The sequence below is a fragment of the Tachypleus tridentatus genome, chromosome 7 (genome assembly GCF_004210375.1).
Source record: "Tachypleus tridentatus isolate NWPU-2018 chromosome 7, ASM421037v1, whole genome shotgun sequence".
Lineage (NCBI taxonomy): Eukaryota > Metazoa > Arthropoda > Merostomata > Xiphosura > Limulidae > Tachypleus > Tachypleus tridentatus.
In genome coordinates this window covers 139,602,819-139,620,559 of record NC_134831.1, presented here as the reverse complement: position 1 = coordinate 139,620,559, position 17,741 = coordinate 139,602,819, and the positions used below count along the sequence as shown (strand labels likewise).

The following is a 17,741-nucleotide window of genomic DNA, read 5'->3' as shown; positions in this document are numbered from 1 at the left end:
ACTTGCTGCTGGTTGCATTTGATGAAGATTGTGCTGTAACAGTTGAAGAACTAGCACAGAAGATTAATTCAACCCATTCTTATATAAATTTAATCTGTATAATTAAGTGTTACATGTTTTATTTCCACAAGTAAAACAAAATAGAAATAAACTCATTTAATACAACTCAGACATGTTGTGTCCAGCTGAAATAAAGTGGATGTTTGAGTCTGGAAAGGTGTTAAAATTTGGAAAGTGGGTCCCCATGATTTGACTGAAGTCAACCTTAGAACAAGAGTTAACATTTGCACTTCTCTGCACTCTGAACGTAACTCACCTTTTATGGGCAGGTTAGTAACTGGAAATGAAATATGGATATATTATAAAAATGTTAAGCACCGCAGACAATGGCTCAGTGCAGGTAAACTGGCAAAGGCAAAGCCCAAAATGGACCTCCACCGGAGGAAAGTCTTGTTAATATTGTTGATAATAAAGTCTTGGGATATTGTTGGTGTGATTCATTTTGAGTTGCTGCTACTCAATGTAACGATTACATCAGACTTGTATTGTCAACAGTTAGAGTGCTTGAATGTTGCACTGAAAGAAAAGAGGCCTGCTTTGATCAATCGTAAAGGTGTTGTGTTACACCAGGAAAATGCAGGGCCCCATACAGCAAGTATCACATCTGCAAAGATTGAAGAGCTAGGCTGGGAAAAATTTCCACACCCTCCTTAGTTTCCAGACTTTGCCCCATATGACTATTATCTACTCTGAAGTTTGTAGAACTATTTTGATGGAGAACAGCTTGGAATACGTGAAGATATCAAAACTACCCTCTCTACATTTTTTTCCCCAAAACCCCAAGAATTTTATAGAAGTGGCATTCAGAAGCTTGTGAATCGTTGGGAGGAAGTAATTAATAATAATAGAACATACATTATTGATTAAATAACATTAAAAGCGTTTGAAATCCTTTCTCTTTTTCTGAACGTAAAATCGGACATTACATAAGGGATGACCTGATATAACGTTTCCTGGAGTCACCAACTGTAACAACAGCTTGTGGGAAAGATATATTAAATAAACAGGCACAAGATGTGTAACAATTTTTAAAATTGCTTTTCGTATTTTAAATCAAGTAAAACTTCAGAGTGAGTTAGCTTGTTTCAAACTGGTTTCAGTCCAGTAAGGCTTAGTTTATGGGGTTAATTCGAAGTGTTAAAATTCCTTATAAAATTGACAGAGTAGGATTTTCTTGATGATAAGAAACCCACTTGAAATAAAAATGTATCTCAGAACGGCTGGTATGGGTATTGACACTTTTACTAATAAAACAAAGAATAACTTTTCGACCCTTCTCGGTCATCTTCAGGAAGGTCGAAAAGTTGTTTTTTGTGCTTATCAATAAAAGTGTTAATACCTATACCAGAGTAGGATTGTATTATTAGTACTATATGTTTTCGATATTTTGCGCATTATTCGATAATGACTACGGAATGATCACAAAAATAGTAGTATGATATAAATTACCTTATTTAACAGCAAGCGTAAGCTCGGAATTAGATTGTTATATTCTTGAAGACGTAAGGCGGAAGACTTTCGAAACTTCGTCCTCTACACTTGTATCTTACCAACAGGCAGTTGCCGTCCATTGTAAAAGTTTCACAGATTGTTATAGTTTGTGAAATTTCAGGCAAAGTTCTTCGAGGGCTTATAATTTTAGCACAAATAAATATTCATAGCTGTCTACCAAGTTGAAGTTTCATGTAGTCAAGTGTACAGTAATGCAGGGTGTGGTTAGTTCTTCCTTGCTGATGAGGAATAAAATGTTATACATTTTTTAAGGTAAAATCTATTGTAGTGGGTAGGAATAAGAAGAGAAAAAACATTTTCTGTTATGTTGATAAAAAAGATCATGAAAAATAATGCTCACACATTGAAGTTCATTAACATATTTTAAGTCTTAAATAATATAAAACTTAGGCACAGAAGTATAATACAGTTTTATAGTTATTATGAGTATATTATATTATGTTCACGGAAGTTTAAAAAAGACTGAATATTTTAGTACGAATATTATGATGTTAGTGAAGAATGTGGTTAAAACTTTACAATTATTATGAAAAAAGAATGATTTTTTTCTTTTTCTTTGCACAGAGCATAACTTAACCTTGCTTGTTTGCAATTGGATTTTCATATTAAGCTAAGTTAATTGTTTCTGTATGTCTCTCTCTTTAAATTAATAATTTAAACAATATTGTAATAAATGTGTTTCATATCAAAGCAAAAATATTCTACATATATTACTGCTGATTAAATTAATTATTCTAATTGTAGATAATGAAACATACTCAATAGAGTTTGAATGTACAAACACATCGTAACATTTTTAAATAGAATTTACTGCTCTACTAAGCTTACTCGTTATATGTGATGATATATTTGAAATGAACGTTCGTAAAATATGTAACTGTGCTCGCCTTACCTGATAGTTTTTGTTTATCTGTTCTAAATAATCCTGCCCTTGACCAACCACAAAAGGAGGCATGAGTTGTGTCTAATACATTGTTTGAGCTACACGGCTCTGAAAATCCTCGTAATAAATTCTTATTTGTTTAACGTTAGTTGTCTCATGTTTGTCCTTGACCACACAAACTATCTCTGATACTTACCGAATATTGGTTAAAATTAGTGTAATGTCACGTTTTAATGTAACCACTCCCTTTTCACTCATGCTACAAACCGGTATTGCGTGTTTTTATTCCCCCACTAAGTCGTAGATAAGAAAAAACAGCTCTGAACGTTTATATATCTATGTTGAAATTATATTTTAAAACTTTTCATATAATTTCACTCTTTCATTACACTCGAGTCAACCATGTAGTAAGAGAAAAGAACAAAAACAAAACAGAAACACAAGTAGAGGGTGTGAAGTATATCTTATAAAGTGTTATAAATAAATCAAAGTTTTACTGTTCACAGTTCGTAGTGCCTACTCATTTTTCACTGTATATTCAACCAAGAGGATCTGAGATAAAAGTACAGATGTAGGAATTGAACCAGACGAAGAGCAATCAAAGTATTATATAGTAAACAGTATAAGGTTTCTAACTGCCACAACATGTACAAATAGTATTCACATACCGTGTTAAGTGTCTCCTACTTGATGTAAACAAAATTATTAAATCCTTAGACATTATTTGTGTTCATAAATGTATTTGGAATTTTCATCCTGAACGTGACCTCATGTGTAGTTGTACTAGCTCAGTAGCCAAGTGCGATAACCTTAATATTTAAGTTTAACCACTATAAATTTAAGTTATTAACATAAGAAAAGACAGTCGATGTAACTTTTTAAACAAAATAAAAGAAGTAACTGTCACATTTAATATGCACCTACAGATAAACACAAGGAACATAGTCAATAGATAGCATCTCGTCTTGGTCCTCAGGTCCAATTCGTAGAATCGTGAGATTCAGTACTTACACACAATAGTCTCTTACCTTGATAAATGTTAGCTGATATTACAAGCATATGGTGTTTTATGCTGTTTGACTTTGTCAGGGAGATTTTTACTCAAGGAAGTCTAGTCAGGTTAGTTTTTATATACAGGTTTATGTGCTTTTTTATAACTCATAGTGAGTTTAATAGGTGATCAGGTTTTCTTTAATATTAAAATACGCCACCCACTTCTACATATTTGTAACATAACGTGTTTTTCTTTCAACGTATATCCGGTAAAACCCATTCTACTGACATTAACATTTGTCTGTGAAAAATTCAATGAAAGACATTATATTTAGAGCAGTTTGACGTCACGAGTGGAGGTATAAAAGAGGGCTTACCTGGGCTCTTCGTACCAGTTATCTCACACCAACCAGCTTGAAAACATGAATACTTTGGTGGGTATATCGTAGAATAATATAAGATTTGTGAAGTAAAATGAGTTCTATTTATGCAATTTTAATAGGTTTTTGTCGTTTTAGACATATACGTGTGAATCAGAAACATAATTAATTTTACTAAATAAAAATCTTGAAATGCGTCCATTTTTTAGATAAGGAACTTTCCATAGGAATACGTATTTTTGTGTATTATTAAGTATTTGATCAACTGTTTTTTTTTTAGAAATATCAAACATAGCTGGTGATCGTATAGTATTATTTAGTATAGGAAACTTCTGTGAAAGCTGTCTTTTTCTTTTCTTTTCTTTTAGATTGCCGCCATTTTCTTCGGTCTCTTGGCCTACACTCATGCTGGATTTCTGACAGCACCCTTTGGAGCAGCCGTCGCTCACGGTACCATTGGTCATGGTCTAGTTGCCCCAGCTGCTGTCGCTCACGGTACCATTGGTCATGGTCTAGTTGCCCCAGCTGCTGTCGCTCACGGTACCATTGGTCATGGTCTAGTTGCTCCAGCTGCTGTCGCCCATGGTGTTGTATCTCACGGTGTTATTGCTCCAGCCGCCGTCGCTCATGGTGCCATATCTCACGGTGTTATTGCTCCAGCCGCCGTCGCTCATGGTGCCATATCTCACGGTGTTATTGCTCCAGCTGCAGTGGCTCATGGTGCCATTTCCCATGGATTTGTTGGTCCATCTTCTATTACACATGGAGCATTCGCACATAGTGCTGTGGGTCCTGCCGTCGTCGCTCATGGTGCTGTCGCTCCCCATGGAGTTGCTGCCGGAGATCCAACTGGTGCCATCGGTGCTGCCCAGGGTGCCTTTGCCTCCGCACAGGGAGCTGCTGCCGCTAAAGAAGGTTTAATTTTGCGAGGTGCCCCAGCCGGACGAGTGAGTTCCTCTGTCTCTAGAATCAACCACGGCCATGGTATTGGTTTAGCTCATGCAGGTCTAGGATACGCTGGACACGGCTATGCTGGAGCTTATGGACTGGGTTTACCCGCTCCCTATGGATACAGATACGCTGGTGCCCACGGTTTGGGATACGGCCATGGTCTTGGTTTTGCTAAAGCTCTGATACACTAAATACTTTACCAAAGAAGTTAATTTATTGAATTACATAATCAAAAATTAACCATATTCCAAATATATATCTCTATATATATAAAGTGAGTGAAAGTGATTTATATTTAAAATTGTGATAAATATATATATTTTTTTCAATAAATGATTGAGCAAACACTGGCCGAGTTGTCTTTCTTAAATGTTCAACAACTAACCTCGTGAAAGGTAAATGTTAAGTAAATGTAACAGCCGATACAAACTCAAGTTTAAAGTACCAAAAAGTAAAAAAAATTATAGAGGAATCCTGTTAAAAGCGTGCATATAATCCTAATTTCTTTAAAGGAATGTAACTTTTCATTAGCTTTCGTATCGGATGTTCTTTAGTACTGAATCTTAACAAACTTATCAGATAATCTAGATTCTTCACGTAGCAGGTGGGTTAGCGTTATGTTATAGACTTACGATACTGGAATCTGAGGTTTGATTTCCTGTAACAGGCAGAGCGCAGACAGCACAGTGTATAGTTTTGTGATAAATACAACAAAAATTTAGGTTTACTACAGTTATATATAATTTAAAAGTTGAATGTATAGATGGCGCAAAAATCAGTGAAATTAGTGAAAAACCGAAGAGTAGGTTAGCCTGTATAAACTTTTTATTTTTTAGTTAATATATGTAAAAATATGTCTAAAAAAATTCAACTTTGGAGCTAAATCACCTTAAAAAGCTGTGGTTGCGATCCATTTTCATGGCGACATTTGAAGCAAACATTCTTTTTGAAGCATTTCTTTTAATGACAACTACAGGGACGATCTGAAACGAAACAATACACGAAAACAGAATTTAATGCGATACAGAACAATGAAAATTAAACAATATAGTAAAAACAATACAAAATCTAAACACAAACTGTGCAAGCTAAACTGTGTGAAACTGTTATTATTATTTGAAGCAAGAATTAGGTAAAGATTTACAAGATTTTTTTATTAAAGCAGACAGGTTTCGGAGACTTCAAGTTACTAGGATGAAAAATTTAGTTAACCTGATTCGCTTTAGTAACCAATGAACACAAACCTAGTTGTGTGAGTGTTGAGATTTTAAGATCTTTCGTTATAGTCATGCCTATATAACAAATGAGAGATAAATCAGTGTTTTTAAACTGAGGATAGCACGTATTTCTTGAATTGAAACAGTTATAAAAATAACACGTTAAGAAATGTTAAGTTCTTTTAACAATTTAAATCCACATATATGACAACAATATTATAAGTATGATACATACACGGTAGTTATACGTAACTAAATAATGTAGCACTCAGTTGAAGCTGTTGTATGCATATAAAGTCGGTTTTGTGATATTGATATTTCATTTTTGTATTTTAAGTTCATTTAGTTAAAAGCGTATTACAGAAAGGTCTATTAATGAAGTGTAATTCACAATGAACGCTATGATTTAGAAATTAACGGTTAATCTGTTGCAATACTCACCGTTCATCATTTTAAAAATTATCTTAATCAAGAAATTTACTCAAAATAAAATTAAAGTCAAATAATTCTGTTCATTTGATATTAACTGAAAATTAGACGAAATATTGTTGTTGTTGAAATAACATTTCCAAGTTGAAGGAGAGTTTCTAATTTTGGCGGATTCTGTTATTAGAGTGATAAACACTTAAACTTATTGATGTCGGAACTTTATGGAATTAATACACCCTGGTCTTTAATCTGAAAATGGGATATTTAAAAAGTGAACCCTCTCAATGAAAATAAACATGAGCACTTCATTAAACCAATGTCGTCATTTGTCAGAATATTTTCGGACATGAAGTTGTCACTGTCTTTGTAAGATACTGATACTCTAGAGAACGTTGAAGTTCAACATGTTTTAATATTTTTAAGATATGAGTATGTATTTAACATTTCAGGTGAAAATTGTTGACACTTCTCACACAAAAGCTATCTATTCAAATATTTCAGTTCAAAGTAATACATGTTTTGATGACAGATTGCACAAAGTGTTGTTTCTAAAGAGAAAGTATTCGAACGATTGTTAATAATAACTTAAATTTGTTTCACCTTATCTTAATATTCTACGTCTCTTTTGTTTATAATAAACAACAAGAACACCAAAAATTCCCTCTGATTATATTTACATATACAATAAAATCTTCTCAATATTTTGAATGTTTGGCACGGCGCTGAATATATATGTTTGATACTTCAACTAATTACGGTATCAGTACTAAAAGCATGATATCTCGGCATTAACTCAACAAAAGTCCCTGAAATTTTCAGTAATTGTACCCAATACTATGTACGTTAAATTTAATACATAAGAGTAACAGGAATAAAGGAAGGTCGCCTGCGGCGCCGAAAGGGTTAAACAGCAAAACCGTGTTTGTTTAGAATAAACTGCAAAACTTTAGTTCATATCCTTATGAATTAATATTAACGATTTTGTCGTTTACAGATCTTTGAATTTAAAATAAAAACATTCTCTAAACTTCATCCACCTTTAATTGTAATATAAATACTTCTTGGTTTACATTAAACGACTCATTGTTAGCTTTTATTTTATATCTATAAAACTTTGTCTTGTTGTGTAGTATGTGTTACAATACACGAAAACAGAATTTAATGCGATACAGAACAATGATAATTAAACAAAATAGTAAAAACAATACAAAAAGCTAGATATTGAAAAACATATAAAAATTGTATTTGCTTCCTTTGGTAGAGTGTGACGTAAGAGTTAGCTTGTCACACTGTGGATATGAGAATCCATTGTTCTTATCTGTGACAGAGTAACTGTTATATACCTATATCGGTGCTTGTTTGAGTTAAATATATGTTTAGAACGCATGTAACTAATCCTGTGAAATATGTATTCACTAAAGTTACAGAAGATTCTCGACTATAAGAATTAATAATGAATAGGACATCAAGAAGTGTCGGTTCAGATACAAGATACAATACTGCTTGTACGTTTCTAAAACTTTTCAATATAAACCACTATTTGTAATAACTGTTATTATGAATTGTATTATTATTTGTATATTAAAATATATTTGTGTTAAAAACGAAAACTGTATGTATCAATCGTTTTGGCAAGTATCATAAATTGGATACATATCAACTTTTAATTCTAAATTTAAATTATCAATTAACTCAGTTTCAGGCTATTTCAAATTGTAATACCAAACATGTGTATTTGCTGGAAAAAAGCTCTTCGCATTCTATGGGTAAAAGCACTATCTGCAATTAGCGTAACCCAAAAATTGGCGATTAGTGTTCGTCCGTATCTAGTTAAGCAGCTCAAAATTAACGATAACTAACGTCAATAACTCTTGTGTAACTTTGAGCCAATAGTCGAAATAAACAATTTAAAACTGCTATGTGGTTTCCTTATTACGATATGTTTACAAAATATCCTAAACATTTTTCTTCTATTTAATTTCTTGATTCATGGTTGATATACCAATTTGAGAATAATACAAAAGATGTTAGTAGTGAACATTTGACCGTTTTAAACGTAAATAAATAAAAAAGTACTTCGTTATAATTTTGATTTTTTTGTAAATGATTTAATCACTCATTGTTTCTTTGTAATTAACACAAAGCTACACTGTTGGCTATCTGTGTTCTGCCCGCGATGCGTATCGAAACATGCTGCAATGCCACTGGGGGCTAAACTTGTTGAGTTTCATATTGAAATGAGATATCGTGACTCATTTATTTACAGCATAAAAAACGGTTCATCTTTGAATTGTTTCTAGCGCATGAATTCAGATATATTTGGGTGAAATGGACAATACAAAATTAAGCAACTTATCATAATATATCTAAGTTTCATTACATGTCTTTTATATAATTAATATAGTAAAGGTCTTACTAGACTTACTCGTGTATTTCAATTTTTAATATTCTTCTGGATTGATGATTTAGTAGATAATATCACAGAAGTGATGTTGCTTAAGGTGGAAGGTGGTGATTGAACGAGAACATTCATTTAACTTATCTTTGTAAATTACAATGCCCCTAATGGTAAACTGAACATTCATTAAATGTGTTAAAATAATAATAAATAAAAACATATTTCCAAAGACTAAGAGGTTTTGCCTAAGTAATTGATAATTAGAACTCAAAACTCGCAATTTGTAAAACCGGGCCGAATCTTGTCACCTAATCTGTTTGCCATTTTTAACCACGGATCCGTTATAATTTAACGTTCAATTCCATTTTCCATTGATAAAAAGACTAGTATAGCAGTTGGCGGTGTGTGATGATGATTAGCTCCCTTTTCTCTTGTCAGTCACTTTTAAAATATGACTAAACTTATATCGTATTTGAATAGCTTTGCACGAAATTCAGCTAACTAAAACATTGCATGACTAAAAATTTTCAAGCTATCGTAATAATTTAACGTTATAACTTGACAAAAATTATGGATATTTTTATTTAAATTAAATAATATATTAGCGATAATTTGTTTAAATCTTTTCACATGATACATTGTTTGAGACAATTAAAATATAAAGTGTTTAGTATCAAAACAATTAGCTATCCACAAATTATGATTAATAAAATTGATGCAAATTATGTAAAAATTCAATATTTTATTTAACCGGAATAATCCAGATATTATATTCTACCTCTCACTGATTCATTCATTAGCAACTAAAATTCATTATACCTTAAAATTTGCCAAATCTATGGTGAATTTCACGATAAAATTGAAGAATATTTGGATATATTTTTATATTAGATTAAATAGAGTATGTTATGAGATAAATATTTCCATTCTGTGTACAATACAGATTTGAGGCAGGAAAACTGGATGTCAGATTGTATTGTAAATATCGCAAATAATTTTTGAAATTTTCCTACAACATAGGTGATGAAATATTCACACGATAAACAAGCGTTTTGACGTTATGCCTACAATTCTTATTGGATGAAATGACCTGAGAAAGAAAATGAAGGTGATAGAAAAGCTATTGGAGAGTAGCTGAAAATAAATCAGAATTGTCTTGATTACCTTTCTATGTATATTTATAACAATTCTTTTTATAAGAATTACCAAACGGTTGACGATATGAAATGTGTCGACAGCGGAGATCGAATCCTAAGTTTATTTTCGGCCCTCAATCTCGCCGCTGAACCAACTTGCATCAGTATATATTATTTCATTTATTTATTTATTAGTAAATTACTCAGAGTTTGGTATGATCAAAGAATATTAACTGAGGGATATGATTTTAATATAAATCATATTGTAAGATGTGAGAACCGTAGATAATTCTATTTTTTGTAATTTTTAAACTAGGCCTACGAAATAATGTATCGAGAAAAGTTCAGTTTCCAACGTTAAGATTACACACAACTTCTTTTGCAATTCGTAATGAAAGTCGCTAAAAATGCATTAAAACAGCATTTCAGGTCTATTTAACTTCTATATTTAACTTGTTGAATACTTTCATAACTGAAAAGCCGCTTTAAAATTGGTAATAAGATAGCCATTCTTCACTTTAATGAACTCCGTTATTTCGAGCGACCGATTTATATTACATGTTGATGATATGTTTGTTTCTTTATGAATTTCGCACAAAGCTACACGAGGGCTATCTGTGCTAGCCGTTCCTGATTTAGCAGTGTAAGACTAAGATACTTTAAAGCGCTGCGGCTATTGTGGACTCCATTTTCTTTAATTTTGAAAAGAAAGTTTAACAGCTTCACGTTTTTACTTGCATTTTGAATAATTTTAGTCAAATAAATTTTTAATGTTTCTTTCTTGTCAACGACTTTACTTTTCACTTGTACTTTAGATAACTGTATAATTAAAATAACTTTTAATGTTTTGTGTTTTTCTCTTTATGGTCAAAGTGTTTTAATATCAAGCCTTTTTTGAGTTTTACGAAGATTATTCTTTTGCGGCGCTTATAATGGTTGTTTGTTTCAGATCTGTTCACCATTGGAATAAAATTGCCCAGGAATGTAACGGTCGTACTTACATCAACGCTGCAGAAAAAACAAACAAACATACATTGTATAATGATAGTCTCAATATTAGTAAACTACAACGCGAGAAATAATACGATTTGGTTTATTTTGATTTGTTTCTTTTGTTTTAGAATTTTGCGCAAAGCTACTCGAGGTATATCTGCGTTAGTCGTCTCTCATTTAGCAGTGTAAGACTAGAAGTATAAATTAAATATAATTTGAATTATATCAAATTTGTAATACACTGTTTGGAATTAGGCCGCGATTTTTTGTTTATTTAATTAGGAAATCTGGTCACTCTATTTATAAAAGACAAAGAAACTGAATATATTGTTATCAATTTTGAAGAAACGTGATTCTAGTGAAATGTATTGTGAATGGAACGCTAGCGTTTGACGCAAGATTCGGAATATTTGGTTACTTCATAACGGTCAATCCCACTATTCGTTGGTAAAAGAGTAGCCCAAGAGTTGGCGGTGGGTGGTGATGACTAGCTGCTTTCCCTCTAGTCTTACACTGCTAAATTACGGACGGGTAGTGCAGAGAGCTTTCGTGTAGTTTTGCGCGAAATTAGGAAAACAAACAAACAAACAAACAAAACCATTGAGTGTATAGCTTATTTTTCCAAATATTTGGCATATACAACGCGATTTCATAATATATAATACTTTAAACTATAAAATAGTCACAGGATATTGGGTTAGACCTAATAGACTAAACTGTTTGATGTATACAATTCGCTACTGCTACGAAATTAAGAAACAGGTAGAATTCATTTAAAACTGTTCATTTCAGGGTTACATTCTATTATTACAACTTTTTATTTTGTATTGAAACGTAGAAGTTTCATAAGATGAATTTTTATTTTAACTATCACATAAAAGTTTTATAATATGATACTTGCATTAGGGCGATCACGGAATTACTATTGTATATTTATTTTAATATCGATGTATTAGTTTAATGTATATTTAGAAATGCATGCAACTTATACTCATAAATTTCTAATGCGAAACTCCGACCTATTCCTAAACATGTAGATTATTTTCGAGTGTAAGAATCTACAATGTACTATGTGTTTATCTAAATAATAGTGATTCCCAGCATTTTTGCTAACTGAAATTATTAGAAACTCTCTTCTCAAGCTTATAAAAGGTAATTAACACAATGATACACTTTGATATTGTTGGTTTGCTAAAGTTACTAAACATCAGAACTTTTGTTACTAAAGTTACTAAACATCAGAAGATATACAGCCACGTGAAAAAGTTAGGACACCCTATTAAAGCCTGTGTATTTGTGTAACAATACTGAGAGACTATAGGAATATAACTAAACAATTAAAACTAAAGAGAAGACTTTTCAAGATCTTCTGTAAATGTAATTCTACAAAAATGCATATTCTAACTGAGGAAAAAGTTAGGATACCCTACCCTCTAATAGCTAGTGTTATCCCCTTTGGCTGAAATAACTGCAGTGAGACGCTTCTTGTAGCCATCTACCAGTCTCTGACATCGGTCTGAAGAAAGTTTGCCCCACTCCACAATGCAGAATTCTGTCAGCTGTGAGATGTTTGAGGGTTTTTTGCATGTACAGCCCGTTTCAAGTCACCCCACAGCATCTAAATGGGATTAAGATCTGGGCTTTGACTCAGCCATTTCAGAACTCTACATTTCGTAGTTTTCAGTCAGTCCTTGGTGGATTTACTGGTATGTTTTGGGTCATTGTCGTGTTGCAGGGTCAAGTTCCGCTTCAGCTTTAATTTTCGTACAGATGGTCTCACATGTTCCTCAATCACCCTCTGATACACAGTAGAATTCACGGTGGATTCTATGATTGTGAGCTGTCCAGGTCCTGCTGCAGCAAAGCAGCCCCAAACCATGATACTTCCACCTACATGCTTCGCAGTTGGTATGAGGTTCGTTTCCTGGAATGCTGTATTTGGTTTACGCCAAACATGCCCTCTGTTCTGGTGTCCAAATAATTCAATTTTGGACTCATCTGTCCAAACAACGTTATTCCAGAAGTCCTGGTCTTTGTCTACATTATCTCTGGAAAACTTCAGTCTGGCATTGATGTTTCTCTCAGAGAGCAAAGGTTTTCTTCTTGCACACCTCACATGCGAGTTAAACTTGTGCAGTCTCTTTCTAATTGTAGAGGCATTCACTTTCACTTCAACAGTAGCCAGAGCCTGCTGTAGGTCCCGTGATGACATGTAAGGGTGTTTTGAGACCTCTTTTAGAATCTTGTGGTCTACTCTCGAGGTGAACTTGCTTGGACAACCAGACCTGGGCACGTTGGCAGTTGTTTTGAAAACCCTCCACTTGTTGACTATTTTCCGGACAGTGGAATGGCTGATTTCAAAATATTTGGGGATCTTTTTAAATCTCTTACCAGACTCATAAGCTGCTACAATTATCTTTTTGAAGACCTCAGACAGCTCTTTTGCTCTCACCATGGTGCTCTCTCTCACTTCAACAGTCAGGACCACATCAAACTAAATGTCTGAGGTTTAAATAGGGCAAGTCTCATTCAAAATGCTGAGTAACGATCTTCTAATCATGTGCACCTGGTGTGATACACCCGTGTGTGAGTTGAGCCATTTTAAGTGGGAATAAATGTGGGAGTGTCCTAACTTTTTCCTCAGTTAGAATATGTATTTTTGTAGAATTATATTTACAGAAGATCTTGAAAGTCTTTTCTTCAGGTTTAATTGTTTAGTTATATTCCTATAATATCTCAGTATTGTTGAAATTGAGATTAAATATCTATATATCCAAAAATGTTACAAAATTACATAGGCTTTATAGGGTATCCTGACATTTTCACATGATTGTAACTTTGATAAACGCTTATCAGTCAGGAAAGTACAGATATTTGAACAGTAACGTTTTTATATTTCGAACATTATAAACCGTTTTACTTCAGAAAATTAACATCGGACATTAGATATTTTATTCGGTGAAAAAATTGTGTGTGCTCAGTGAAATAAATTGTTCCGTTACCAAGTCGAAATTCATTTGCTTATCGAGAACCGTCGAAAAGAGTATAGTTGGAGACCAGATAGAAGACTCATTATTGTTTTTAAGTATATAAAACTTACCTGTAATAACTGTTTGTAACAACCGTTAATTTATACTTACGGTTATTACAAATAGTCATTTAACTCGGTTTCAGACGTAACGGATTTACTGTTACACGTTTATTTTAGCACCTAAGTTCGATTCATTAAAGTTTTCTTTTTTACATGTCACGTATATTATTGACTGTATATTGCGTAAGGACAGTCTATTCTCGAAATTTGTGAAACGTTATTGAGTGTACAAATCAATAATTGTGTTACGAAGATGCTGGTGTGCTCGATCATTTTTGAAAATTCTAGAGTCCCGCATGATTGGTATATAAAAACCGACTTGCCGAGAGACAGAGAAATTATTATTGGACAGCTATGTTCAGTGTGCCATAGCCCTAGGAAGCTATGTAACTGACGCCTATTAATAGGAAAGACTGGAAAATTAGACCGGGAATGTTTACTTCTGTAAATTACTTCGGACATTAGAATTTCCATGAGGACGTTAAATATCTTTCTAAGTAAGAATTGAACTTGTAACCGGATTAGACCAACCGAATTAGCTGGTTTAAGAGATGTGCAACAATATCAACTCAGAACCAATTTTCTCTTTGTGGACAAGGATCGTCAATAAAATATTTAGTTCTAGACTGGATACAAAACTCGGTATTGTTTGTAAGTTTGTAAACTCTTGTATATAAACCTTCTTTTGTAATTACTATAGGTGAAAACCGTTATTATAAATTGTAGTTGGTTTGTTTCTTGGTTCATATATTGAAAGATATTTGTGCCAAAAAAAAATAAATTGTGGATCAATATTGTTGGCAAATGACATAAATTTAATACATATTAATATTTAATTAACTACTAAATTAAAATTAAAATTTTCAGTTGATTGAAATTGTAATCCGTAACATAATGAATCGTAGGTTCATCCGAAATAAATTATGATACGTAACAACGTTCAGAGTCTTAGAAAAATATATTTAGTTTTACCCTGATGCCTGACAAGATATATGTATTTTAATCATGAAGAGCCTAAAATGATATTATAAACAAATGTCACTTGAAATTTGAAAATTATCTCTACGTGATTTCATTATTTTAATTTCATTATGGATTACAATGATATTTACCCCGTGCTGTAGGGTAGTGTACATACTCATATTGTACCGCAGACAAACGTGTTCTACAGGGGATATATTTTCAACAAGAAGGAGACGAGGACTTTTTGCTATGTTAAAATTTTGAAAGTTTGACATAATGATTTTGTAATTATTTTAAGATTCACTGCTTTCCTGTACAGTAACTGAATAAGTTTTTTATTTATTTGTTCACACGTTTAAGAATTTTTAAGCTTTCGAACGATCACAGCGAGGTAACCGGTCTGCATTACCACACTAGTATTATTATCACTTCTTCTTGTGTTTTATTTATCAAAGTAATTTAATTTTGCATCGTTCACTAGCTACGTAGTGTCATTAAATTGATCTAATTGGTATTACCTCTATTACTGTTATAAGTTAGAGGAGTTGGGCTACGTTTCTTTTTCCGTCTATTAATACTTCGTAACGAAATCTTTACTTTTTCTTGTTCGGGAGCATAAAGTGTTGTTTCCCAATTGCTTATGCCTAAAGTAAATGGAAAAGATCTATTTTTCTCTTCAAACTTTGCTTTTGTGACCCGTGAGCGTATAACGAAGACATGATGGGAGACTATATTTGGGGGCTGATACATGAAAGTGATTTACATTACAGTCACAAATCTCGAAAAACTACTCACTTCTAAACATTTTTGTTCATTTTTGTGTAACTTTAGTATGAATACATATAAATCTTGATTCATATTTTGTTTTATTCAGACCTGAAGTAAATCGAAATGGGCAAATTTGCCAGTTTTACATAGAAAATAGGTTAATTTCTAAATTTCATTATACAGGTCACAAAAGCAAAGTTTCAAGGGAATAATGGCCATTTTCTCTACTTTTACAACATAAGCTATTAAGAAATAGCACATACTGTCCAGAAGCAAAATTTGTGTTACATAGTGTAACCTCCTTAAAGCTCATCTATTAATAATTCTTAATTAAACTAGGTTTAGCATCTGTCTTTCCCATAAGTTCCACCCTCTTCCATATAGTTTCGGTTTGACCAGTGTAACCATTGTTCCACGTTTTCATGTTCTACTTGGTTTTATATTGAGGATAATAAGTGTTAATAAGCAATGGTTAAGTGTTTGTTTGCTTTAGCACAAAGTTACAAATATATCTGCTTTCTGCTCAACACTGGGATTCGAATTCTTTGGATTTTACCGTTCTACTTCTTAAACTTACCGGCCATACACTGGAAGATTGAATAACAGTGAATAGCATTAAGTCTTCTTGTAAGAAAGACAAGTGTGTTAGACACTGTTTCGCAAAAGCCCACAATTTTCATCAAAATTCAAAGAAATTTTTCGCATGAGGAGCACTCTGGTTAAAGATGATTCACGAATGTGTTTTGTGTTAATTTATTTTTGATTACGTAGAATATTTACAATACGATTATTTGACAACATGTGAGAATATATTGAATACATCATTTTCTATGGTAATATGTTTTGAATATAATAGATTAATAAAATAACTCTTTCTTTAACGCGTGTTAAGAAGGTTCTCTTACTTGGTATTTAAGGAAAATATTTATTTCCCATGTAAGGTAAGTATGTAGCTTTCAAATGAACAAAAAACATCATTTTCATGATCAAATTGGAGGTTGAGATGAGATAAAGTATATTTTACCCCCTACGTTGTTTTAAAGATCTTACGCACAGATTAGATAACTTATAATAGAACATTTTTATAGAAATATAAAAAATTCTGTCCCATTTGGAAAAAGAATATATAGAACATTTTAACATTAACTTAACAATTGTTTCAATAATTCAGTCGTTCCAACAGTAATAGTATGAGAAACATATTAGAAATGAATAATTATTTATTCTCATAGGAATTGATGAAATGTTGATAGATTGTGATAATAGAAACTCTACATAAGTCTGATAGATTGTGATAATAGAAACTCTACATAAGTCTGATAGATTGTGATAATAGAAACTCTACATAAGTCTGATAGATTGTGATAATAGAAACTCTACATAAGTCTGATAGATTGTGATAATAGAAACTCTACATAAGTCTGATAGATTGTGATAATAGAAACTCTACATAAGTCTGATAGATTGTGATAATAGAAACTCTACATAAGTCTGATAGATTGTGATAATAGAAACTCTACATAAGTCTGATAGATTGTGATAATAGAAACTCTACATAAGTCTACATCGCTTCTGTACGAGTTTCATCGTTTTCTACATTTCACTTTTCAGTATTTTCAAACTTTTTCTGCCCTCGTGGAAAATATATATTTATAAATATATATTCGTCTTCGTTAATAATAACCCTAATTTTTTATTGTTAAACCGGAAGATATTTTTGTTGAATCATGTTTTTGTTTTGATGAGTAAAAGTGTCATATTTTCGTGTATTAGATACGTTAGTCCATATACGTATGTATAGGGCATGTTCGTATTGCTGCACTTTTGACTGTTGGATATCCTCTTAAACAGATTTATTTTAGTGCACACACAATTATTTATATATACATGGGCATGTCTATAATGCTGCACTTGCGATCCTTGTCTATTCTCTTAACCAAATTTACGGATACATTTCTTAGGTTTAT

General features: G+C 32.4%; 2 protein-coding genes across 2 annotated transcripts in view; both read left to right on the top strand.

Annotated features, from left to right (window-relative positions):
• The window catches only part of LOC143256730 (uncharacterized), a 156,671-nt gene that overhangs the window by 53,834 nt on the left and 85,096 nt on the right, over positions 1-17,741 (top strand). The window lies entirely within an intron of this gene.
• On the top strand, positions 3,735-5,070 carry LOC143256729 (uncharacterized). Its single transcript, XM_076514338.1, has 2 exons — positions 3,735-3,882; positions 4,197-5,070. Exons 1-2 carry the CDS (start codon positions 3,871-3,873, stop codon positions 4,968-4,970), a joined length of 786 nt encoding a protein of 261 aa, XP_076370453.1. The 5' UTR covers positions 3,735-3,870; the 3' UTR covers positions 4,971-5,070.